The 24,562-nt window shown below is 45.3% G+C and overlaps 1 protein-coding gene across 2 annotated transcripts in view; it reads left to right on the top strand.

The window, feature by feature from the left end:
- TMEM273 (transmembrane protein 273) overlaps positions 1-24,099 on the top strand; it is a 322,532-nt gene extending 298,433 nt beyond the window's left edge. For both annotated transcript variants that reach the window (XM_073552071.1, XM_073552070.1), the window contains one exon: positions 23,725-24,099. In XM_073552071.1, the coding sequence (XP_073408172.1) occupies positions 23,725-23,759 (35 nt within the window). In that variant the 3' untranslated portion in view covers positions 23,760-24,099. The remainder of the gene's footprint in view (positions 1-23,724) is intronic.
- Positions 24,100-24,562: the final 463 nt, after the last annotated feature.

Below are 24,562 nucleotides of genomic sequence, written 5' to 3'. Positions count from 1 at the left end.
GTCCAGGTACACATCTTCATCCCTCTGTCGAACCTATAAAATTAAAAAAAATTAGAGTCTTTGAATTGTGCGTTAAAAAAAGGCAAGAAGGAACCAAATAAAACAAACAAACAAAAAAAATTATATATACATTAATGATTTCACTTACATTACAGGTCACCGCCGGGACTTGGGTTTGCTGCTCCCGCTCTTCAACCTCACTAGACTGTTCCGATGATGAGGACTGAAAAAAAGAATAAAAATATTACCTTTGTATTGGAAGAAGCTACACTTACCCAAAGGCACAAATATAATCACCTCACGCTCTGCTTGGGCAACTTCCTCCCAGGATGGGGAATAATGAGATCCAGAGAATGACATTCTTGAATAAAAAAAACAAAAAAAACTTAGAACAAAATAAACTTGACAAGACAGGCATACATTTAGATGAAGAATACTCACATGGCTGATGAAGCTCCAAAATTCACTCTTGTTTGGATGTATGTCTGCTCTCCAGGCTGTCTGTAGAGTTGTGGTACAGTTCAGGCACACCCTTTATCTAAACTCATCCCAAACAATGTTGCTCTTCTAGGGGGTGGATTTTACAAGTGTCTAGACATTGTTTACTCCAAAAAGGCATGTTGTGATAAGCGCAGATAAGCGCTGATGTGCGCTGAGCAATGCGATTGTCAGCGCTCCCATAGCTTTTAATATTAGGTTTTCGCGCACTCCGCGCGCATGCACAATTTTTGGGGCGTCGGACGGAACAAAAAATGCAACATGTAGCGTCTGGCGAGACCGGGCGCATACCTGGAAAAAACGCGGCTCACGAGTATCGTTGATGAACGCTGACATGCGCTAAACAATGCGCCCACATGTTAAAGATAGGGAAGACGTGCGCAAGCGCATAACAGCGCACAAAGTGCAGCGCTTAAAAATGCTAGTGTGAAACCAGCCTAAGAGATGCTAAAGTGTGACAGCACCTTCACATAAGTTTTAATGTATAATAATACTAGCATACAATTTTCAATGTAGAATGCACGGATCACGGATACATGTAGAGTTTGATACATCAACATGTTTATGCCAGAAAACTGGTATAAAACACTTTATATATTCGCAATTTTTTGTGCAATATACAGTTGTGGCCAAAAGTATTGACACCCCTGCAATTCTGTCAGATAATACTCAGTTTCTTCCTGAAAATGATTGCAAACACAAATTCTTTGGTATTATTATCTTCATTTAATTTGTCTTAAATGGAAAAACACAAAAGAGAATGAAGCAAAAAGCAAAACATGGATCATTTCACACAAAACTCCAAAAAAGGGCCAGACAAAAGTATTGGTACCCTCAGCCTAATACTTGGTTGCACAACCTTTAGCCAAAATAACTGTGACCAACCGCTTCCGGTAACCATCAATGAGTTTCTTACAATGCTCTGCTGGAATTTTAGACCATTCTTCTTTGGCAAACTGCTCCAGGTCCCTGATATTTGAAGGGTGCCTTCTCCAAACTGCCATTTTTAGATCTCTCCACAGGTGTTCTATGGGATTCAGGTCTGGATTCATTGCTGGCCACCTTAGAAGTCTCCAGTGCTTTCCCTCAAACCATTTTCTAGTGCTTTATGAAGTGTGTTTTAGGTCATTGTCCTGCTGGAAGACCCATGACCTCTGAGGGAGACCCAGCTTTCTCACACTGGGCCCTACATTATGTTGCAAAATTTGCTGGTAGTCTTCTGACTTGATAATGCCATGCACACGGTCAAGCAGTCCAGTGCCAGAGGCAGTAAAGCAACCCAAAAACATCAGGGAACCTCCGCCATGTTTGACTGTAGGGACCGTGTTCTTTTCTTTGAATGCCTCTTTTTTTCTCCTGTAAACTCTATGTTGATGCCTTTGCCCAAAAAGCTCTACTTTTGTCTCATCTGACCAGAAACATTCTTCCAAAACGTTTTAGGCTTTTTCAGGTAAGTTTTGGCAAACTCCAGCCTGGCATTTTTATGTCTCGGGGTAAGAAGTGGGGTCTTCCTGGGTCTCCTACCATACAGTCCCTTTTCATTCAGACGCCGACGGATAGTACGGGTTGACACTGTTGTACCCTCGGACTGCAGGGCAGCTTGAACTTGTTTGGATGTTAGTCGAGGTTCTTTATCCAACATCCGCACAATCTTGCGTTGAAATCTCTTGTCAATTTTTCTTTTCCGTCCACATCTAGGGAGGTTAGCCATAGTGCCATGGGCTTTAAACTTCTTGATGACACTGCGCCCGGTAGACACAGGAACATTCAGGTCTTTTGAGATGGACTTGTAGCCTTGAGATTGCTCATGCTTCCTCACAATTTGGTTTCTCAAGTCCTCAGACAGTTCTTTGGTCTTCTTTCTTTTCTCCATGCTCAATGTGGTACACACAAGGACACAGGACAAAGGTTACATAGTTACATAGTTTTGAAGGCTGAAGGAAGACCTTATGTCCATCTAGTTCAGCCTATTTTTAGTGCAGCTGTTCTGCATTGTGGATCCTGGGGAAGGCAAAAAACCCAGAGAGTAGAAGCCAATTTTCTCCATAGGGAAAAAAGTTCCTTCCCCAAAGCTGTGTCAACCATCTACCTATAATATTATGTTATTTGTAACCTTCTATACTGTTACTCACAAGAAAAGCATCCATTCCATTCTTAAAGTCATTCAGTGAGTTGGCCATCACCACTTCCTCAGGAAGAGAATTCCAGAGTCTCACTGCTCTTACCGTGAAGAACCCTCCTCTATGCTGGTGCAGAAATTGTCTTTCTTCCAAATGAAGAGAATGCCCCCTTGTTCTTGTCACAGTCCTTGGTACAAACAGAGGGCAATACAGAGATCTCGCCAATGAACTGATATACTTGTACATTTATATTAGGTCTCACCTACGTCTTCTCTTTTCTAGAGTAAATAGACCTAATTTTGATAACCTTTCTGGGTATTGTAGTGTTATGATGAGTCACCAAAGGAGGAAAAAACAAAATACCAGCTAAGTCCAGAAAAACCAGAGAGGTTGGCAGCTATCGGATTGCAGACCCCTGAACCTATCCACAACAACTAGCAGTAGCCGTGGGGGGTTCCTATGGTGCCCTAGACCCCTCGATCACAGCCGGAGAGCTACATAGCCTAAAGACAGAAAGGGGAAAAACTAAACTGCCCCAGAGCAGACCCCAAAGCAATAGGCAGCCCCCAACATATAATGACGGTGAAGCAAGATGAAAACACTAACACAGATAGAAAGATAGGTTGAGCAAATGATGGGGCCCAAGCTAACTACATAGGACAGGATAGGAAAGCTGCTGTCTGCCATCCGCAAAAACCCTATCAAAATGAGCCAACCGACTGATAGGAAAAACAGGCCCTGAAGTCGCTAGGCTACAAAAGACTATATCAGCACTCAGGTATATTCTGAAGACAGAACAAAAGATCAACAGAACAGAGAAAAAAATGGAATTCAGCTCACCCCGGCCGGGGATGGCAGAACTCCCAAAAAACAAGGCAAAACAAAAACAAAACTGAAGAGTACAAAGCAGAGCAGAAAAACTTAGCTTTGAGACGCAGGAATCAGACTGGTCTCCAAGAATCCAGCAGGAAAATCACCAGCCAGGAAGAAGGGCGTCGGCAGCCTTATATCCAGTCCTCAATTCCAGCCATCCAGTTATCATCTAGCTGCCCAGGTGTTTGGTAATCAGTCTCACTACCTTCCTTCACCAGAGGAGGGAGTTCATCAGACCTCAATGGTGAAGGGAAAAATGAACTCACAACAGTACCTACCCCTTGAGGAGGGGTCACCGAACCCTCAGCCATGCCACCAGGGCGATCCGCGTGAGCCCGATGAAAGGCACGCACCAATCTTTCGGCAAGAATATCAGAGGCAGAGACCCAGGAATTATCTTCCTGACCATAACCCTTCCACTTAACCAAATACTGGAGTCTCCGTCTAGCCAGACGGGAATCCAGTATCTTCTCTATCTCATATTGCATGTTACCTTCAACCAATATAGGGTCAGGAGGTGCCACCCCAGGAACTACTGGTTCAACAAACCTCTTCAACAAGGACTTATGAAACACATTATGAATTTTAAATGTGACAGGAAGAGCCAACCGAAAAGAGACCGGATTAATAATCTCCAAAATCCTGTAAGGTCCAATAAATCTAGGCTTAAACTTAGGAGAAGCCACCTTCATAGCGATATTTTTTGATGACAACCAAACCATATCACCCACCTTAAACTGGGGACCAACGGTCCTACGCCGGTTGGAAAACCGCTGGGCCTTTTCCTGGGAGAGAGACAACTTATCCACTACTTGGTCCCAGATCTGGTGCATTCTCTCCACCACAGTGTCAACACCTGGGCAGGCAGAAGGCTCCACCTGCCCTGAAGAAAATCGAGGGTGAAAACCAAAGTTACAAAAAAAAGGTGACATCAAAGTGGCAGAACTAGCTCTATTATTTAAAGCAAATTCGGCCAAGGGCAAAAATGAAACCCAATCATCCTGATCGGCAGAAATAAAACATCTCAAATACGACTCCAAAGTCTGGTTTGTTCTCTCTGTCTGCCCATTGGTCTGAGGGTGAAACACAGAGAAGAAGGACAACTGAATTCCTTGCTTGGAACAGAAAGTCCTCCAAAATCTAGACACAAACTGAACTCCTCTGTCAGATACAATGTTCTCAGGAATCCCGTGCAAGCGAACCACCTGTTGCAAAAACAAGGGCACCAACTCAGAGGAAGATGGCAACTTAGGGAGTGGTACAAGATGGACCATCTTAGAGAATCTATCACAAATCACCCAAATAACAGTCATTCTCTGAGAGACAAGCATATCAGAGAAGAAAATCCATTGAAATATGGGTCCATGGCCTCCTGGGCACCGGCAAAGGCATCAACAAGCCACTAGAGCGAGAACAAGGTTTAGACCGGGAGCAAGTCCCACAGGACTGCACAAAATTCCTGACATCACGAGACAAGGCGGGCCACCAAAAAGACCGACTCACCAGATCTGTAGTACCAAAAATACCTGGATGACCAGCCAATGCAGAGCAATGAACTTCAGACATCACTCTCTTCCTCCACTGGTCAGGAACATACAACTTTCCACTGGGACAACGCTCAGGTTTGTCCTCCTGAAACTCTTCCAGAGCACGTCTCAAATCGGGCGAGATGGCAGAAAGAACTACCCCCTCGCCTAAGATTGTAGCAGGCTTGGTCACAACAGGAGAATCAGCAAGGAAACTCCTAGAGAGGGCATCTGCCATGACATTCTTAGTGCCCGGAAGAAAAGAGACCACAAAATCAAAACGTGTGAAAACAAGGCCCACCTAGCCTGTCTTGGATTCAAGCGCTTGGCCGACTCCAGGTAAATCAAATTCTTGTGGTCAGTAAGGACCACGACTTGGTGTTTGGCTCCCTCCAACCAATGTCTCCACTCCTCAAATGCCCATTTCATGGCCAACAGTTCCCGATTCCCCACATCATAGTTACGTTCGGATGGGGAGAACTTTCGGGAAAAGAAAGCACAAGGATTCATTTTAGATGTCACAGGATCTTTTTGGGACAACACCGCTCCTGCACCAATCTCAGAAGCGTCCACCTCCACCTGAAACGGGAGTGAGACATAAGGTTGCCGCAAAACCGGAGCAGAAGTGAATCTTTGCTTCAGCTCCTGAAAGGAAGAAACAGCCTCCGGAGACCAATTCAGCACATCAGCACCCTTCCTAGTCAAATCCATCAATGGCTTGGCAATACCAGAAAAATTAGCTATAAATTTCCGATAAAAATTAGCAAAACCCAATAACTTCTGGAGGGCCTTCAAAGAAGTGGGCTGAACCCAATCATAAATGGCCTGTACCTTGGCCAGGTCCATTTCAATAGTTGACGGAGACAAAATAAATCCCAAAAATGAAACCCTCTGTACCCCAAAAAGGCATTTCGATCCCTTGACATACAGGGAATTCTCCCTCAAAATCTGGAACACAGTCCGAACATGTTCCACATGAGAGTCCCAATTCTTGGAGAAGATCAAAATATCATCCAGATAGATAATCAAAAATTTATCCACAAAGTCTCGGAATATATCGTTCATGAAGCACTGGAAGAAGGAAGGGGCATTAGTGAGCCCAAAAGGCATCACCAGGTACTCAAAATGTCCCTCCGGAGTATTAAACGCCATCTTCCATTCATCCCCATGCTTAATGCGAATAAGATTATACGCCCCCCTGAGGTCAAGCTTGGTAAACCAGCAATCACCTTTAACTCTGGAGAATAGATCAGAAATCAGGGGTAACGGATACTGATATTTAACAGTAATTTTGTTGAGGGCACGATAGTCAATACAAGGCCTTAATGAACCATCTTTTTTAGCCACGAAAAAAAACCCAGCACCTAAGGGTGAAGAGGATGGTCTAATATGACCCTTCTCCAATGCCTCCTTAATATAGGATCACATAGCCTCGTGCTCGGGAACAGATAAATTGAAAAGCCGACCCTTGGTGATTTTACACCCCGGGTTCAGCTCAATTGCACAGTCATAACTCCTATGAGGAGGCAAAGACGCAGACTCATTCTCACTAAATACATCATAAAAGTCAGCCAAATAGTCAGGAACATCATGCGGCTGGGGAGAGGTGGAGAAAACAGGAGCATCACTAAGGGCACACCGACAACCCCAACTCACCACAGACAAAGATTTCCAATCCAGAACTGGATTATGAATTTGCAACCAGGGAAACCCCAGAACAATGGTATCATGCAAATTATGCAACACCAAAAATCTGCAATTTTCTTCAGGTGGTTCAACAGGTGGCAACATCTCTCGTGTAGTTTTGCGTTCACGTAAACGCCGATCCACCTGAATGGCTAATGACATAGAATCATCAAGACCAGAGGGAACAGGAAATCCCACCATAGTATCTTTTACAGTTTCTGACAAACCCTTCCAAAAGAGGGCTGCCAAGGCACCATCATTCCAGGTAGTAAGGACCGCCCACTTTCGGAATTTTTGACAGTACAACTCTGCCGAATCCCTACCCTGGCTTAATGCCTACAGGGTCTTTTCAGCCTGATCAATAGCATTAGGTTCATCATACAACAACCCCAAGGCTTGAAAAAATGCGTTCACATTATTCAGAATGGGATCATCAGGTTTCAAAGAAAACGCCCAATCCTGGGGATCGCCGCGCTGCAAACAGATGACAATTTTAACCTGCTGCGCGGAGTTCCCCGACGAGTTAGGTTTCATGGCAAAAAATAATTTCCAATTATTCTTGAAATTCAAGAATTTAGACCGATCCCCAAAAAACACATCAGGAGTAGGAATCTTTGGTTCAGCAGCATGTGAATGAGCAAGATAGGTGGAAATTCCCCGCACTTCAGCAGCGAGTTGCTCCACACGATCAAACAACTGCTTCATCTCCATTGAGAGAAAAATTCCCCCTACGGCCTCAGAGATATAGAGGAAAAAATATGCACACAAAAAAAAAAAATTCTGACACTTTTTTTTTTTTTTCCTTTTTTTTTTTTCAATTCTCTCCTGCTATTGAGTACCCTAGGATCTGCGGTATGGCTGGTGATTCTGTTATGATGAGTCACCGAAGGAGGAAAAAACAAAATACCAGCTAAGTCCAGAAAAACCAGAGAGGTTGGCAGCTATCGGATTGCAGACCCCTGAACCTATCCACAACAACTAGCAGTAGCCGTGGGGGGTTCCTACGGTGCCCTAGACCCCTCGATCACAGCTGGAGAGCTACATAGCCTAAAGACAGAAAGGGGAAAAACTAAACTGCCCCAGAGCAGACCCCAAAGCAATAGGCAGCCCCCAACATATAATGACGGTGAAGCAAGATGAAAACACTAACACAGATAGAAAGATAGGTTGAGCAAATGATGGGGCCCAAGCTAACTACATAGGACAGGATAGGAAAGCTGCCGTCTGCCATCCGCAAAAACCCTATCAAAATGAGCCAACCGACTGATAGGAAAAACAGGCCCTGAAGTCTCTAGGCTTCAAAAGACTATATCAGCACTCAGGTATATTCTGAAGACAGAGCAAAAGATCAACAGAACAGAGACAAAAATGGAATTCAGCTCACCCCCGGCCGGGGATGGCAGAACTCCCAAAAAACAAGGCGAAACAAAAACAAAACTGAAGAGTACAAAGCAGAGCAGAAAAACTTAGCTTTGAGACGCAGGAATCAGACTGGTCTCCAAGAATCCAGCAGGAAAATCACCAGCCAGGAAGAAGGGCGTCGGCAGCCTTATATCCAGTCCTCAATTCCAGCCACCCAGTCGTCATCTAGCTGCCCAGGTGTTTGGTAATCAGTCTCACTGCCTTCCTTCACCAGAGGAGGGAGTTCATCAGACCTCAATGGTGAAGGGAAAATTGAACTCACAACATTGTATTGAACCAACTCCATTTATCGTTTTAGTAGCCCGCCTTTGAACCCTTTCAAGTTCAGTAATGTCTTTCTTGATCACCGGCGTCCAAAATTGCACACAATACTCTAAGTGTGGTCTGACGAGTGATTTGTACAGAGGGAGAATTATGTTTTCATCTCGTGTCCCCAGACCTCTTCTAATGCATCCCATGACCCTATTTGCTTTGGTGGCAGCTGCCTGACACTGGGCACTCCAATTTAGCTTCTTATTGACAAAGATGCCTAAGTCTTTTTCCATGTCTGATTTCCCCAGCAGTTTCCCATTTAGTAAGTAATTGTAGCATCTGTTTCTCCTTCCCATGTGCATAACCTTACACTTATCTGTGTTAAACCTCATTTGCCATTTTTTAGCCCAATTCTCCAATTTACTCAAATCTGTTTGTAGTTGCAAACTGTCCTCCTTTGTGTTAACTACCTTACATAGTTTTGTATCATCTGCAAATACTGATATTTTACTGTGTAAGCCATCCACTAGATCATTAATAAATATATTAAATAGTAGGGGGCTCAATACAGAACCCTGTGGTACCCCACTAGTAACCCTGGCCCAATCTGAGTATGCACCACTCTTTGTTTTCTATCACTAAGCCAGCTACCTACCCATCTACACACATTTTCCCCTAGCTATAGCTTTCTCATCTTACTTACCAATCTTTTATGTGGGACAGTGTCAAATGCTTTGGAGAAGTCGAGATAAATGACATCCAATGATTCTCCTTGGTCCATTTGAGAGCCTACATCCTCATAGAAGCTGATCAGGTTAGTTTGACAGGAGCGATCCTTCATAAATCCATGTTGATATGGAGTTAAACATTTATTAACATTGAGATATTCCATAATGGTATCCCTTAGAAACCCTTCAAAAATTTTACCCACAACAGATGTTAAGCTTACTGGCCTATAGTTTCCTGGTTCCCTTTTACACCCCTTTTTGAATATTGATACCACATTTGCTTGCCGCCAATCAAAAGGAACAGACCCTGTTTCTATAGATTCTTTAAATATAAGGAATAGAGGCCTGTCTATCACATTACTTAACTCCCTTAATACCCGAGGGTGAATGCCATCAGGGCCTGGTGATTTGTCAATTTTAATCTTACTTAGGCAGTTCTGTACTTCTTCCACTTCTTCCTGGGTTAGGCAGGTAATACTTAATGGGGAGTTTACATTATCACTCTGCATTTTCCCTAGCAAATCCTTTTCCTGTGTAAACACTGTTGAGAAAAAAGTATTTAAAACATTTGCTTTTCCCACATCGCTCTCTATGATTTCACCCTCATTGTTCTTTAAAGGGCCGACACCATCAATTTTAATCATTTTACTGTTTATATAATTAAAGAATGGTTTGGGGTTTGTTTTACTTTCCTTAGCAATGAGTCTCTCAGTTTCCACTTTTGCTAAATGTATTTGTTTTTTACACATTTTATTTTTTTCTCTATAACTTTTTAATGCTTCTTCATTGCCTTCTTGTTTTAGCTTCTTAAATGCCTTGTTCTTGTTATTTATTGCCCTTTTTACATCCTTATTTAGCCACATTGGTGCTCTCCTGTTCCTAGCCCTTTTATTTCTGTACGGTATGGCTAGTTCGCAGTGGGTGTGTAAAACTGATTTAAATATTTCCCATTTAATTTCTGTGCTCCTACTTTTGAGGACATTGTCCCAATCAATTCGGTGAAGGTCCTCTCTAAGCTGATCAAACTTTGCTTTCCTGAAATTCAGCGATTTTGTAACCCCCTTCCAGGGCACCTTACTGAAGGACAAGTGGAATTGTATTATATTGTGGTCACTGTTCCCTAGGTGCCCATCGACTCGTACTTCTGTTATTCTATCTGGCCTGTTGCTTAAAATTAAGTCCAGAAGGGCTCTCCCTCTAGTTGGGCCCTGCACAAGTTGTGACAGATAATTATCCTTGGTCACTGACAGAAATTGGTTTCCTTTCAGAGATACGCAGGTTTCAGTTTCCCAGTCTATGTCGGGGTAGTTGAAGTCCCCCATAATAATCACCTCATTGTGATTTGCTGCTTTGTCTATTTGTTTCAATAATACATTTTCAGTGGCTTCTGTTATATTTGGTGGCTTATAACAAACCCCTATGAGGATTTTATTACTTTTCCCTCCTTGTATCTCCACCCAAAGAGACTCCACCTCTTCATTTCCCTCTTGTATATGTTCTCTTAGTGTGGGCTTTAAAGTGGACTTTATAATTAGACAGACTCCACCCCCTTTCCTTTTTTTACGATCCCTCCTAAACAAATCATATCCTTGCAAGTTAGCCGCCCAGTAATAGCTGTCGTCTAACCATGTCTCAGTTATTCCTACTATGTCATATTTTTCCTCATACATTACCAACTCCAGATCTTCAATCTTATTGGTCAGGCTTCTTGCATTGGTCAGCATGCAGGAAAGAAGTTTTGCTTCCTTTTTCTTAGCTTCCATCTGACTACCCTGTCTTGGGTCCTCTGTAGCACATCTAGTATCCTTGATTAGTCTGTCCTTCTGCTGCATGTTCTTGTCTGCTGTTTTTTTTTCTCCCATCCCTTCTTCTTCTAGTTTAAAGTCCTCCTGATGAGTGTGGCAAGTCTTCTGGCGAATGTGTGTTTCCCAGGTTTTGTGAGGTGTATCTCATCTCTTGCGAGAAGTCCATCATAGAGGTAATTTATGCCATGGTCCAAGAATCCAAATCCTTACTGCCTGCACCACCGTCGTAGTCAGTTGTTCACCTCTAGTAACCTTTTCCATCTTCTGATGCCATGACCATCGACTGGGAGGATTGATGAGAAAACAACCTGTACGTTCCGTTCCTTTATTTTCTTCCCCAGAATTTCAAAGTCTTCCCAGATAGTTGGTAGGTCATTTCTTGCCGTGTTGTTTGTGCCTACATGTATCAGTAGGAAAGAGTAGTCATCCTTGGATTTGAGGATAGTTGGTATCCTGTTGGCCACATCCTTGATTTTTGCTCCTGGGAAGCAGCATACTTCTCGTGCAGTTATGTCCGGCCTGCAGATAGTTGCCTCCGTGCCTCTTAGTAGTGAGTCGCCCATAACTATCACTCTTCTTTTCTTTCCGGACGCACTGCTTGTTGCTCGTGAGTGTTTTTGAGTGTCATTTGTTTCCGCTTTTGTTGACAGAGTAACTTCTTTTGTTGATAGTGTGTCTTCTCTTGTAGACACGGTGTCATCCTGAGCTGTGCCATTTTCATTCCATGTGGATTTTCTTCTCTTCCATATTGCTATTGCTGATGCAGTCTATGATGGGTGGACCCGGCAAGTCCCAGCGATCGATCAGCGACTCTTCTCCTCTTCCCAGAATGCACCGGAAATATGCAGATGAGCTTCCTGCTTCTCCAATCCCTGGTTTTGCGATGTCCTCAAACAGGGAGACCCGGCAAGTCCCAGCGATCGATCAGCTTAAGGTGACTCTTCTCCTCTTCCCAGAATGCACCGGAAATATGCAGATGAGCTTCCTGCTTCTCCAATCCCTGGTTTTGCGATGTCCTCAAACAGCGAGACCCGGCAAGTCCCATCGATCGATCAGCTTAAGGCGACTCTTCTCCTCTTCCCAGAATGCACCGGAAATATGCAGATGAGCTTCCTGCTTCTCCAATCCCATGGAGTCAACTTTAATCCATGTCAACTGGCTGCAAGTGTGATTTAGTTATTGCCAACACCTGTTAGGTGTGTGAGAATCATGTGAGAATAATGGATGAGGGCAGGTATATCTCGCCCAGATACCTTTCCTATGTGGCCTAGTCTGGTCAGTATCTCACCTGGTGACAAATGAATAATGGGAGGCGGATATAAAAGGATGCCAGGTGGTTGTGTGAGTGTCTCAGCCTGGGAACACAGAGAGCCTGTCTGTGTGAGAGACACACGTGAGTGAAAGCAGTGCCCACTGCAACTGTGGTTTGGCTGGATGGGAGAAGCCCGCCAGTTGGTAGTTAGGTTATACCTTGTTTAGTTAGTGCCGGACAGGCAAGGATTTGTTTTATGTTTTATTTCCTTTATGCATTGCTTTTACCTTTAATAATACCCGAATCCCGGCTGTGCGCCTGAGTTTCATGATGAACGCATGTGACCTTTGACCCCAGCAAAGGCGATCCCGGAGTGTTTTATCACATTGTGGTGGAGAACGCGGGCATCACGTTGGAAGCATGAGCATGGAGGATGTGGTGAAAGCGCTGGTACAGTCCACCGCCGTCCAGCAAGAAGCTAATCGGGTGATGATGGCCCAGCTGAAGGAGTTGGTGGACATGACAGCTACCGATCGTTCGCTTCTCCAGCAGGTGGCGCAGCGCCTGGCAAGCTTACTTGAGCTTAACCTGGAAGCCGAGTTGAGAGTGATTCACGTTAGTCGGTACTGGCAGAAGATGATGACTGAAGATGACGTCGAGGCATACCTGACCACGTTTGAACGGACGGCGGTGTGTGAAAAATGGCCGAAGGCACGATGGGCCGGCCTGATTGCCCCGTTTCTTACCGGTGAGGCCCAAAAGGCTTATTATGACTTAGAACCTGAAGCCGCGCAGGACTTTGACAAACTGAAAGCCGAGATCTTGGCCCGGCTGGGAGTGACGACTGCTGTCCGTGCACAGAGAGTGCATCAATGGACTTATCAGCCGGATAAACCACCGCGGTCACAGATGTTCGACCTGATCCACGTGATGAAGAAGTAGCTACAACCCGAGGTGCTGACAGCGCCAGAGATAATCCAGAGAGTAGTCATGGACAAGTACCTGAGAGCTTTACCGCCAGCCCTGAGGAAGTGGGTAAGCCATGGAAATCCTACGACGGCAGATCAACTGGTGGATCTGGTTGAACGTTACTCCATGGCGGAAGGACTCTGAGATGATGCTACCCCTCCTCGTTCTTCATCATCTCCACGTGGAACTGGTAAGACTGTTCCAGGGAGTAGGGGAGAAGGAAAAATCCCTATGACAGTGGGGGAGGAAACCGGAACTGCCCGCAATGCGAGGCCGAGAGTAACGAACTATGGTCTAAGCAAGGGGCCCGTTAGGTGTTTCCGCTGCCAAGAGATGGGCCACATTGCTGCGAACTGTCCGGTCACTACTGAACCCATGCAGTGTGACGTCACAGACTCTAAAAACCGCATGTCTAGGTTGCACGGGTAGTGAGTGTGAATGCCGGTCAAAAGGATGTGGAAAAACACTTGAGTGATTTAACTGTTGATGGTAAAAATGTGGTGGCATTGTTAGACTCGGGAAGTGTGGTGACTCTGGTGAAGGCCAGTCTGGTGTCAGCCCCGACTGGACCATCAGACAAATTTTCTGTAACGTGTGTGCATGGAGACACCTGTTCGTACCTCACCACGGTCATATGCATTACTACTTCCTATGGGTCTGTGCAACATAAAGTGGGACTCGTCCCTGCGTTATTGCATGATATCTTGGGCCGGGATTTTCCCCACTTCTGGCAATTGTGGGAGAATCAGTTGATGCCCTCGGGTAATAGTGTACATGATTCTTCTCCCAGGGCACGTGTGGGTCCCGAACCCCTGGCAGAGGTCTCCCCGGAAGACTTGGGGGAAGAGTCTGCTGGAAATGACCTGCAGTTCCCGTTTTCAGTCATGGTGGGTGATACGGAGGAGACCAGGGAAGAGGAGGAGGCCGACAGCCATCCACCTCCCCCTTTGCCGGATTTGGAAGTTCAGAAAGATGACTTCCAAAGCGAGCAAATAAAGGATCTTACCCTTTCTCAGGCTAGGACAAATGTAAAAGTTATAAATGGGGTACCCGTAGAACCTGGCTCTAGGCTGGCATATCCTTACATGGTCTATATCAGATAGAGAAAAAAGGGGAAGACATGGTGCAACTATTAGTCGTGCCAAAACCCTACCGGCGGCAGGTGCTGGACCTGGCCCACGGACATGTGATGGGAGGTCACCTGGGTGTCCAGAAAACCACTGAAAGGATATTATACTGTTTTGTTTGGCCAGGCATGCATCACGATATTCGTGTATATTGTGATTCTTGTCCTGACTGCCAAGCCTCTGCGCCTAAACCCCGGTTCTGTAGCCCTTTGGTACCCCTACCTATTATTGAGGTCCCATTTGAGAGGATTGGGATGGATTTAGTTGGGCCCCTTCCACGGTCTGCACGTGGACACCAACATATCCTGGTCATCTTGGATTATGCCACTCATTACCCGGAGGCCATCCCTTTGCGTAACACGGCCACCAAGACGATTGCCAAGGAACTGGTGCATGTGTTTAGTCGGGTCGGTATACAAAAACAGATACTCACCGACCAGGGGACTCCCTTTATGTCCAGGGTAATGAAGGAGCTCTGCTGGTTGTTACAAATCGAACCGTTACGCACATCCGTGTATCACCCTCAAACAGACGGGTTGGTCGAACGGTTCAATAAAACTCTGAAGCAGATGCTGAGAAAGGCGATAGACAAGGATGGGAAGAACTGGGACTATTTACTTCCGTATTTGCTTTTTGCCATCAGGGAAGTGCCCCAGTCTTCCACGGGGTTCTCGCCTTTTGAGTTATTGTACGCCCGACGTCCTCGCGGACTGTTAGATGTCACCAAAGAATCCTGGGAGGGTCAGGTCACTCCGTTTAAAACGGTGATAGATCACGTATCCCAAATGCAGGACCGTTTTGCGGCTGTTATGCCTATCGTCAAAGAACACATGATGCAGGCTCAGGGAGCCCAAAAAAGAATCTATGATAGGGGCGCCAAGATCCGTACGTTTGCACCCGGAGATAGGGTGTTGATCCTGGTTCCCACGGTGGACAATAAGTTCCTAGCAAAGTGGCAGGGCCCCTTTGAGATTAAGGAAAGAGTTGGTGAAGTAAACTACAAAGTATACCAGGCAGGTAAACGGAAACCTGAACAGGTTTATCATGTAAATCTGCTAAAACCCTGGAAAGATCGGTCTGCCTTGTCAGCGGAGCTGGCCCGTCCCGTCTGCTCGCATACCGTACCGGAGGTACGGGTTGCAGAGACTCTCTCAGAGCGGCAAAAGACTGAGGTCAGGCAGTTTCTACTTCACAACCAAAAGTTTTTCTCAGAAAAACCCGGGAAGACTACGCTAATGAAACATGACATCGTAACGGAACCTGGTGTCACAGTTCACGTGAAACCATACAGAATTCCGGAAGCGCGCCGTGAAGCCGTTTCCCGAGAAGTGAAGGCAGTGTTAGAGTTAGGTGTCATTGAGGAATCGCACAGTGCTTGGTCCAGCCCGATTGTGTTAATTCCTAAACCGGACGGCACAATCCGGTTCTGCAATGACTTCAGGAAACTGAATGCGGTCTCAAAATTTGATGCCTACCCTATGCCCCGGGTCGACGAGTTAATAGATCGGTTAGGAAAAGCCCGGTATATTACAACCCTAGACCTAACAAAGGGGTATTGGCAGATCCCTCTGGTGGAGGCTGCCAGAGAAAAGACGGCATTTGCTACGCCGGAAAGTCTATTTCAGTATGTGTATATGCCGTTTGGACTGCACGGAGCTCCGGCGACCTTCCAGAGAATGATGGATCGAGTCTTAAGGCCACATAGGCAGTACGCTTCGGCCTATTTGGATGACATTGTCATTTACAGCTTGGACTGGGAGACTCATCTCCAGAAAGTACAAGCTGTGATTGACGACCTGTGGGAGGCAGGTCTAACCGTGAACCCCAAAAAAGTCACATCGGGCTAGAAGAAGCCCGGTATTTGGGGTATGTAATTGGGAGGGGTGTTGTTAAACCCCAGGTTGATAAGATTCAAGCGGTTCAGAACTGGCCGCAACCTGTCAACAAGAAGCAGGTGCAAGCCTTTCTGGGGATCGCCGGCTATTATCGCCAGTTCATACCCAATTTTGCAGCCATCGCTACCCCCCTGATGGATCTTACCAAAGGGAAAGACTCCGTCATGATTAAATGGAATTTAGCTGCTGAAGAAGCCTTCCATAGCCTAAAACGGGCACTTTGCTCTCAACCCGTACTGGTGACTCCGGACTTCCGCAGCGAGTTTGTGGTACAAACGGATGCCTCTGATACTGGTATCGGGGCCGTACTGTCACAAGTGAGGGACGGAGTGGAACACCCAGTCCTCTATCTCAGCAGGAAGCTGAATAAACATGAGCAAAAGTATGCGGTAGTAGAAAAAGAGTGCCTAGCCATAAAGTGGGCTCTAGAGGCCCTCAAATATTGCCTGGTGGGCAGAAAGTTCAGGCTGATCACTGACCATGCCCCTCTCAAGTGGATGCACTTGCACAAGGAACGGAATAGCCGGGTGACCCGGTGGTTCCTTGCCCTGCAGGCCTACACTTTTACAGTGGAGCACCGCCCAGGGGTACAGATGGGGAATGCAGATGCCCTGTCCCGAGTGCACTGTTTGGCGGGTGTCATTGCTCGACCAGAGTGGTCTGAGCAGAGGGGGGGATATGTGAGAATCATGTGGGAATAGTGGATGAGGGCAGGTATATCTCGCCCAGATACCTTTCCTATGTGGCTTAGTCTGGTCAGTATCTCACCTGGTGACTAATGAATAATGGGAGGCGGATATAAAAGGATGCCAGGTGGTTGTGTGAGTGTCTCAGCCTGGGAACACAGAGAGCCTGTCTGTGTGAGAGACACACGTGAGTGAAAGCAGTGCCCACTGCAACTGTGGTTTGGCTGGACGGGAGAAGCCCGCCAGTTGGTAGTTAGGTTGTACCTTGTTTAGTTAGTGCCGGACAGGCAAGGATTTGTTTTATGTTTTATTTCCTTTATGCATTGCTTTCACCTTTAATAAACCTGACCCAGTGTCAGTTATACCCGAATCCCAGCTGTGCGCCTGAGTTTCATGCTGAACGCACGTGACCTTTGACCCAAGCAAAGGCGATCCCGGAGTGTTTTATCACAGGTGCCACAGGTAAGTTACAGGTGCTGTTAATTACACAAATTAGAGAAGCATCACATGATTTTTTGAACAGTGCCAATACTTTTGTCCACCCTCTTTTTTATGTTTGGTGTGGAATTATATCCAATTTGGCTTTAGGACAATTCTTTTTGTGTTTTTTCAATTAAGACAAATTAAATGAAGATAATAATACCAAAGAATTTGTGTTTGCAATCATTTTCAGGAATAAACTGAGTATTATCTTACAGAATTGCAGGGGTGTCAATACTTTTGGCCACAACTGTAGATGTGCTCAAATTATGCAACTCTTGGCGTGTTCACGTAAGTTTCAAGCAGCTCCGGTGGAATGGATGTAACTGAGGAAGAGACTTGGCGTGGCTTTGCCAGCCTATCAAATTAATTGAAGGCAGCAACGTTTCTTACTTCAGAAATGTTACTCCAGTCCCTGATTGTTACATTCTGACTGTAGTAACTGTTACTCATTACGTGGAGAAACTATATTATGAAACATCAGCCTTAATGAATCCAGGCCATAAACTGTAATCAGTAAGTCACTGTGTACTGTAAAAGTCATCTATGAAATACAGTATGTATGATTGCCTCCCTTAGTAGCCCCCATTCTGCATTATGGTTCCCTTTTGTAGCCCACACTCTGTTATGGTCTCATTTATAGCTCCCACTGTAATGACATTGCCCCTTTAGTGGCCCTAACACTGTATGATGGCCCCTCTTAGCCACCCCCGCTCCTGAATGACACCTTCCTTTGTACTCTGTAGTCCCCACGCCGTTTGATGTACCCCTTAGTAGAACTCCCTCCCCCACTTAGCAGCCTCTATTCTGTTTGGAGGCCCCCCTTAGCAGCCCCCCGCTATATTTGAAGGCCCCCAATAACAGCTCCCAACTTTGTATGACGGCCCCACACTGTATAGTGGCTCCCCTTGTAACCCTCACTCTGTATGATGGCTGTTAGTCACCCCTACACTGTTCTTCTCAATCTTTTCTTTCTTGGATTTTACGCTTTACAAAAAAAGGGATAGCAAATGAAACTTGACAACTTCTACTGTAAGAAGATGAGACAAGACAGAATCAGCGATGATCGGTGTTCTTTAAGACTGGAACTATCGGGGCTGTCACCATTGCTAGTAGGGATTTCCCCTGGGAGGGAGAAACCATCTGGTCAGACAGCAGGGGGCACAGGGTACTTAAGGGGGACTGAGTGCGGGAACAGGGCAGACTTGGCGGGAAAGGTGACAGGAGATGGTTGACTCCCTCTGCGCAGCGCCTACTGATGACTCCCCTGCTTCCAGACCTCCGTGTGCTGACTTAGAGATTACCCTGGACACTATATTTCACACTATTCCAAAGACTCAGGAACAGGCAGTAGTTTCTTGTTGTGGAGAAGTTTAAAGCCGGATTTGGATTCAAAATGATTTCCAAAACTTTAAACATCCCAAGGAGCACTGTGCAAGTTATCATATTGAAATGGAAGGAGTATCATACCACTGCAAATCTACCAAGACCCGGCCGTCCCTCTAAACTTTCATCTCAAACAAGGAGAAGACTGATCAGAGATGCAGCCAAGAGGCCCATGATCGCTCTGGATGAACTGCAGAGATCTACAGCTGAGGTGGGACAGTCTGTCCATAGGACAACAATCAGTCGTACACTGCACAAATCTGGACTTTATCGAACAGTGGCAAGAAGGAAGCCATTTCTCAAAGATATCCATAAAAAGTGTTGTTTAAAGTTTGCAACAAGCCACCTGGGAGACACACCAAACATGTGGAAGAAGGTGCTCTGGTCAGATGAAACCAAAATCGACCTTTTGACAACAATGTCAAACAATATGTTTGGCGTAAAGGCAACACAGCTCATCACCCTGAACACACCATCCCCACTGTCAAACATGGTGGTGGCAGCATCATGGTTTGGGCCTGCTTTTCTTCAGCAGGGACAGGGAAGATGGTTAAAATTGATGGGAAGATGGATGGAGCCAAATACAGGACCATTCTTGAAAAAAACATGTTGGAGTCTGCAAAAGACCTAAGACTGGAACAGAGATTTGTCTTCCAACAAGACAATGATCTCAAACATAACACAAAATCTACAATGGAATGGTCCACAAATAAACGTATCCAGGTGTTAGAATGACCAAGTCAAAGTCCAGACCTAAATCCAATCGAGAATCTGTGGAAAGAACTGAAAACTGCTGTTCACAAGCGATCTCCATCAAACCTCACTGAGCTCAAGCTGTTTGCCAAGGAAGAATGGGCAAGAATTTCAGTCTCTCGATGTACAAAACTGATAGAGACATACCCCAAGCGACTTGCAGCTGTAATCGCAGCAACAGGTGGCGCAACAAAGTATTAAGTTAAAGGGGCCGAATAATATTGCACGCCCCACAATTCAGTTTTTGAATTTCAACAAAAATTTAAAATAATCAATAAATTTCGTTCAAGTTCGCAATTGTGTCCCACTTGTTGTTGATTCTTCACCAAAAATTTACATTTGGTATCTTTATGTTTGAAGCATGATATGTGGGAAAAGGTTTGAAAAGTTGCAGGGGGCCGAATACTTTCGCAAGGCACTGTATAACCAAAGACAGAAACATAATGATTGAATACCCTGCAGTAAATAAATAAACAGCATTGTGCGAACTTGCACCTACATGCGGCATACACACCAATTTGTATCCTAGTTCATACCTTAGGGCTTTTTTCAGACTGTTTCCACCATGTGCATATAAAGATGTTGCCTTTCTTTGAGCTGGGCATTATATTCATGTGGTCTCCCATGGCTGAGTGTCCACTAGTTTGGCCCAGTCCTTCCCCACATGCACGTCACCTGACAAATGGTAAGGTTTTTAATATTACAGCTAGGACTGTCCCCATTACGGTCACCGTGAAGTGGTGGGATGGCTTTTGTACTTTTTTTTTATTCAAAAAACACATTATCTAAGTACCGTATATTATTTTCATGCACTATGCTATTAATTTATTTACTGCAGGATATTTAATCATTATGATTCTGTCTTGTTTTTTCTTTTCAGTGGTCAGAACGTACATGCGCTTACATGCTCCATGCACACCAGTTGATATCATAGTTCATACCTTTGGGATTTTTTTTAATCTAATTAAGGTTTCACTCTCTGAGCTCAGTTTGATTGTTTATTCAAATGTTCATGTATTATCTCTTGCCTCTGCTCTTTTTTGTGTATACATTTGTTTCTTCAGATGCTATACAATGCATGAAGAAGTTTCAAGCCTGCTTTGTAACATCATTTATTTTATTTTTGCTAGCCATTAAAAGGCATCATAACTATTATTATTATTATTATTATTATTATTATTATTATTTATTGTTATAGCGCCATTTATTCCATGGCGCTTTACATGTGAGGGGGGTATACATAAAAACAAGTACAATAATCTTAAACAATACAAGTCATAACTGGTACAGGAGGAGAGAGGACCCTGCCCGCGAGGGCTCACAATCTTCAAGGGATGGGTGATAATACAGTAGGCGAGGGTAGAGCTGGTCGTGCAGCGGTTTGGTCGATCGGTGGTTACTGCAGGTTATAGGCTTGTCGGAAGAGGTGGGTCTTCAGGCTCTTTTTGAAGGTTTCGATGGTAGGTGAGAGTCTGATATGTTGTGGTAGAGAGTTCCAGAGTAGGGGTGATGCGCGAGAGAAATCTTGTATGCGATTGTGGGAAGAGGAGATAAGAGGGGAGTAGAGAAGGAGATCTTGTGAGGATCGGAGGTTGCGTGCAGGAAAGTACCGGGAGACGAGGTCACAGATGTATGGAGGAGACAAGTTGTGGATGGCTTTGTATGTCATGGTTAGGGTTTTGTAATGGAGTCTCTGGGCAATTGGGAGCCAGTGAAGGGATTGACAGAGGGGAGAAGCTGGGGAATAGCGGGGGGACAGGTGGATTAGCCGGGCAGCAGAGTTTAGAATAGATTGGAGGGGTGCGAGAGTGTTTGAGGGGAGGCCGCAGAGCATGAGGTTGCAGTAGTCAAGGCGAGAGATGATGAGGGCATGGACTAGGGTTTTTGCAGAGTCTTGGGTGAGGAATGAACGGATGCGTGAAATATTTTTGAGTTGAAGTCGGCAGGAAGTGGAAAGGGTTTGGATATGTGGTTTGAAGGAGAGATCAGCATCAAGGATTACTCCGAGGCAGCGAGCTTGTGGGACTGGGGAGAGTGGGCAGTCATTTACTGTAATTGATAGGTTCGTAGGGGGGGTCACGTGAGATGGGGGAAAGATGATGAATTCTGTTTTGTCCATGTTGAGTTTCAGATATCTAGTGGAGAAGAAGGATGAAATAGTGGACAGACATTGAGGGATTCTGGTTAGTAGGGAGGTGATATCTGGTCCAGAGATGTAGATCTGTGTGTCATCAGCATAAAGATGATATTGAAAGCCATGAGATTCTATGAGCTGTCCCAGGCCAAAGGTGTAAATAGAGAACAGCAGGGGCCCTAGGACTGAACCTTGTGGGACTCCGACAGATAGGGGGCGAGGTGAGGAGGTGGTGTGTGAGTGGGAGACGCTGAATGTCCGGTCTGTTAGGTATGATGAGATCCAGGAGAGGGCCAAGTCTGTGATGCCGAGGGATGAGAGGGTCTGTAATAATAGGGAATGGTCCACTGTGTCAAAGGCAGCCGACAGGTCCAGGAGGAGGAGGACAGAGTAGTGTCGCTTGCTCTTGGCAGTTAAGAGGTCATTGGTGACCTTAGTAAGGGCAGTTTCAGTGGAGTGGTGTGACCGGAAGCCAGATTGTAAGCGGTCGAAGAGGGAGCAAGAAGAGAGATGGGAGGACAGTTCAAGGTAGACGTGTTGTTCCAGTAGCTTGGAGGCGTATGGGAGAAGTGATATAGGGCGATAGCTAGATGCAGAGGATGGGTCAAGAGAGGGCTTTTTGAGGATAGGTGTGATGGAGGCATGTTTAAAGCTTGAGGGGAAAACACCAGTTGTTAGTGATAGGTTGAAGAGATGGGTTAGGGTTGGGATGAAGACTGTGGTGAGGTTTGGGATGAAGTGGGATGGGATCGGGTCGAGTGCACAGGTGGTGAGATGTGATCTTGAGAGTAGAGTGGAGAGTCGATCTTCTGTAATGGTGGAGAAGTTGGTTTTGAAGGTGGAGGGCTGGGAAGTCGGGAGGAAGGGCTCTGGGGGTTGTTGACCAAAACTGTCCCTGATGTTATCAATTTTCTGCTTGAAAAATGAGGCAAAGTCTTCAGCTGAGATGAGTGGGGAGGGAGGAGGTGCTGGGGGGCGGAGGAGAGAATTGAAGGTGTTGAATAACTGTTTAGGGTTGTGAGACAGGGAGGATATGAGAGATGAGAAGTAGGTTTGTTTAGCTGTGGCGAGTGTGGTCTTGAAAGTAGTGAGGGACTGTTTGAATGCGATGAAATGCTCGTTGGAGTGGGATCTTTTCCATCTGCGCTCAGCAGCCCTGGAAGCTCGCCTCAGCTCTTTGGTCAGGCTGGTGTGCCAGGGCTGTCTGTTGATTTTGCGAGTTTTGGTATGTGTAAGTGGGGCAGCGGATTCCAAAGCTACAGCTATTGTGATGTTATATAGAGCGGCAGCGTCATCCGCATTGTGTAGCTACTTTGTGTAACTACAAGATTATCTTGTTTTTCCCACTGAGAACAATCTTTTTTCAACTGTCTAATATGGTACCAAACCTTATTTTCTTTCATTGTCTCACTTCCCATGTGCAATTTATCCCCAAAGACACAAAAGAGCCCTCTACTCACCCACCAGAATGTGAGAGGTCTGTGAGTCTGTATTCCTAGCAGACTGAAGCAAAGACAAGAAACTACTGACTGTTCCTGAGTCCTTGGAAGCTGCCAGTCTCAGCCAACTCTTGCTGGGCTGCCTGTGCACAGTTAGTGGTAATGCTGACTGACTGTGTCAGTGTGACCCTGGAGCGTTCTTCCTCCTTCAGATTACAAACGCGAATAGAAGGAAAAGAACATCATATGAGAGAGTGGGTGGATGTAGGATCCAGTGCTGGAGTTGATCCCTGTACAGTGGCAGCATAGGAATCAAAATATTAAATCACTGGAGGGACTTTTGGAGTGCTTCTCTCGGGAGACTGAGCGGCCGCTGTTGTTACCAGCCCATATGACTTTTTCCAGAATTGCCAAATGGCCAGTCCAAGCAACGGTATACATTATTATACAATGTAAGCAGCCTTCTGTTGGAGCTATGAAATGTTGTTAGATTGATCCTCCAGATATGCTATATACTTTATACCATATACTTATAGGGTACAATGCTGCAACATGCTACACTCACTTACTGTTAAAAAAAACTATTGAAGTCAGGCAGAAAAAAAGAATGTGTGAAAAGAGCTTTGAATGTTTTTTTTTAACATAACAGTTTGCAATATACAATTTATTTATCTGCCTTCCCTCTTATTTCAGCCAAAGCTAGTGGAGGAACATTTAACATATGTTGAATTGGAGCTTGCTAAGCCCATACCACCTACAAAAGAATGCTCATCTGACACTGTATATGCACAAATACTGCTTGAAGAGAAGTACCTGGAAAGAAAGAATCAGTGTTTACAGTGCAAGCATTAGAAAATTACCTGAAGTCTGAAAACTGGAAACTTGACAGAGATGATATAATAATAAACTTTTGCTGGGATTTAATATGTTTATACTTTAGGGGTTTTGTTTTACCAGTATTTTAAGACTATGGCTACAATAACATATAATCTGGGTTTTTTTACTACAGTAATTGGCTTTCATTGAGCAAAAGAGTGTAATAAAGGATGTACAAATCAGTGAAAATAAGATACAAATCTTGAATATTAATATTCTTTGAAAGTTCCACTTTGACATTAGTCAAAAGGTTTCACACATTTGTCAGTTTTGATCAAATCTGGGAGTCGATCAATCGAAGACAAGGAGACACAACCGGTGTCTGTTAGTGTACGGGTTTGTCTGAGTTTAAGAAGTGCAGTCACAAGCTTTTTGTCACGCTCACGACTTGGCTGTGTGGCGCGAGCCAGGGGGTTGTGGCCCCACTGTGCCACAAACCAGACTACCCTAGAAGGGGCGTAACTACGGCAGCTACCTTGGTCTCCACTGGAGCCTCTGATGGTGAGGTCAGGCTTGTGCGGCAGGTAGCTGCCGGACGCTCGCGCCTTGGCTGAGTGGCGCGAGCCAGGGGGTTGTGGCCCCACTGTGCCACAAACCAGACTACCCTGGAAGGGGCGTGACTATGGCAGCTACCTCGGTCTTCACTGGAGCTTCT

This window comes from Dendrobates tinctorius, unplaced genomic scaffold (genome assembly GCF_039654945.1).
Source record: "Dendrobates tinctorius isolate UK_male_01 unplaced genomic scaffold, ASM3965494v1 ptg000184l, whole genome shotgun sequence".
NCBI lineage: Eukaryota > Metazoa > Chordata > Amphibia > Anura > Dendrobatidae > Dendrobates > Dendrobates tinctorius.
The sequence above is the reverse complement of the archived record's forward strand: the minus strand, read 5'-3'. Positions and strand labels throughout refer to the sequence as shown.